The 2,436-nt window shown below is 33.1% G+C and overlaps 1 protein-coding gene across 1 annotated transcript in view; it reads right to left on the reverse strand.

The window, feature by feature from the left end:
* lrrc9 (leucine rich repeat containing 9) overlaps window positions 1–2,436 on the reverse strand; it is a gene marked incomplete in the record, with an annotated part of 14,295 nt that overhangs the window by 11,417 nt on the left and 442 nt on the right. Inside the window, 4 exon segments of the mRNA XM_024268284.2 lie at window positions 623–693; window positions 800–863; window positions 991–1,131; window positions 1,343–1,561. Coding sequence (XP_024124052.1) covers window positions 623–693; window positions 800–863; window positions 991–1,131; window positions 1,343–1,561 — 495 coding nt within the window.

Below are 2,436 nucleotides of genomic sequence, written 5' to 3' on the forward strand. Positions count from 1 at the left end.
CGTACAGAAGGTCTTTCACACTTGCGGGTGTAAAATGCTTCAAAGCGCTATTGCTTTCAGCAATCAGACGCAATTTCTTCAGGAATTGCAAATCTAGTTAAAAATGTGGTTTGACCAAGACCCTGGCAATTCCTTAGAAGAGCGGTGTTGTCACACTGTCCAATAAGGCAAATGGGTGAGGAATAAACCGCAGTTGAGGGCAGTGTCAGTTTATGACCAATAACAGCAAGAGCTATAAAACCTCTAATGTAGTGAAAAGGACCTTGAAGTGACATACCTATGAGTTGTAGGCCTGTCAGCTTCAACAGATTTAACAAATGTATAAGTAACACATTCCTAAATTAGCAACAAAAAAACCCATAAATTAATCTTGTCTTTTCATGTTTTTCTCCTACTTCAGCAGACCATATCATTGAAACTGTAATGTCAAAAATGTAATTCATGCTGTTCATTCCTTCAGAAAGGTCATTTTTAGCATGCCTGTTGTAGCAAGAATCTAAAAAATGTCTGTTAGTTAATGAAAAGGATTTTAATGAGATTTATAAAAACCATGAAAAGAAGTTTTTTAATGAAAATCATTTGAAAAGCATACTTTGTTGTTCATTTTTTACCCCTTTTTTACCTTGAAGGAGCTGATCTGGTTCCCGGATAGATTAAGAATTTCAAGGCTGACGTTTGGATCAAGGCTGTGCCCTAGCAGAAAAAAAAAAGTTAACCTTTAGATTTTTTTATTTCCAACTTCAGTAAATGTTTCATCAAATGTGAGAAAGAAAACTAGAGGGCAAATCTGCAAATATACCAATCTTTTCAATTAAGTTGTCAGCGAGGTTTAGTTCCTTTAGCTTCTGAAGCGTATCCAAACCCTGCAGAGGAAAACAGACACAAAGCAGAAAACTGGTTGTTAAAAAGCTGCATAAAAATGCAGAAAATATAATGTTATTGCATAAAAAACCCAGGACTGATAGGAAAAATGTAATTTACATGTCATACCTGGATTTTAGTGATGCAGTTATTGTTGAGCCACAGAACTTCAAGGTTCACCTGCAAATCTAAGTTTTGTATGTAACATATCTGATTATTATAAAGGTACAGTTTCTCTAGTTTTTGACAGTTTTGAAGTCCAGATATTTCCTGTTGTAAAGACAATGAGAAAAAGATTATACTTAAAAAAAATCTGACAACAAACATGGGTAAAAAATAATATTTCAGTGTTTGAAATATTATTGTTTTAATCTTGTTTTTTCAGTGTTTAATTCCACATAAAGCTCATAAACGATATTATAATATCATAAATGATCGTGCCTGAAGTTGTTTTTGAACACAAATATTTAAGAAAACTCACTCTAAGACGACACTGGACTATCCAGAGCTCCTGCAGCAGAGGGCAGTTCTCCAGGCCTTCAATGTGTTCGATGGTCTGGTCCACTATGGTGAGTTGGCAAAGATTTGGAAAGAAGAAGAGCCCAACCATTCGGGGGAAACCAGAGAAAAAGATCTCCAGAGTTGTGACGTTACCCCCCTCCTGTGCTATTTTATCATATGATACGCCATTAACCAGACACTGGAGGTGAGAGAAAGATGACAAAGTATCAATTCAAAAGTAATTGAGCAAACCTAAAATAATTGCTACCACAACCAGTTTTGGGGAGTTTTTAAATGAGCTTTTTTTAAGTGTTTTTTGATTGTACCATTTATTCTGATAAATTAACCCTCTAAGGGCCAAATGAAGTTTTAGTAACAGAAAAAAAGTGATATTTGGAGAAAATGATCATATGGGGTAATAAAAGGTTGCCAACATTTATCTATTGCAACTCTGCAACATTGCCCTGAGAGGGTTAACGAAATGCATAAAACATACTATTAGGAATGCTATCTTTTAAAAATTATCATAATAAATTAAAAACTTTTTTTTTCTTTAAATACTATTTACTCATTTCGTATTTCATGGAGCAACCACAGAAGCCAGTAGTTACCTTGTCTATAGGCAGAAGATTAAGAGCAGTTTGTTACCTAAATATTAGCATTTGTTCTGTTCCTGTGGAGTAAATATTTAATATCTATTTGTTACAATTAATAATTTACAAAGTCCTTTACACTATAATGCTATAAAATAAATTAAGATGCATACTAAAATAGGCTAAGTACTAAAAACAAAAAACAAACAAAAAAAAAACGTATTAAAAAAACCCTAGAGGACTCTTGATCAAATTTGGCCGTTGTTTCTTTTTACTTTTCAAAATTTTACTTGTTTTTTCCAAGAAAAAACTCATTTTTTTCTATTTTTTTCCCTGTTAATAGTTGCTATGAGCAAGCAAAAAAAAGTCAAATTAACTCTAAAAGCCCAGTTTTTTTTTCTTTTTTTTCCCGAGTGGATTGGCTTGCTTAATAAATAAATAAATAGCTGAGAGAGAGAGAGAAATCTTTCAGAACTCCAGA

Source organism: Oryzias melastigma, linkage group LG22 (assembly GCF_002922805.2).
Source record: "Oryzias melastigma strain HK-1 linkage group LG22, ASM292280v2, whole genome shotgun sequence".
Taxonomy (NCBI): domain Eukaryota; kingdom Metazoa; phylum Chordata; class Actinopteri; order Beloniformes; family Adrianichthyidae; genus Oryzias; species Oryzias melastigma.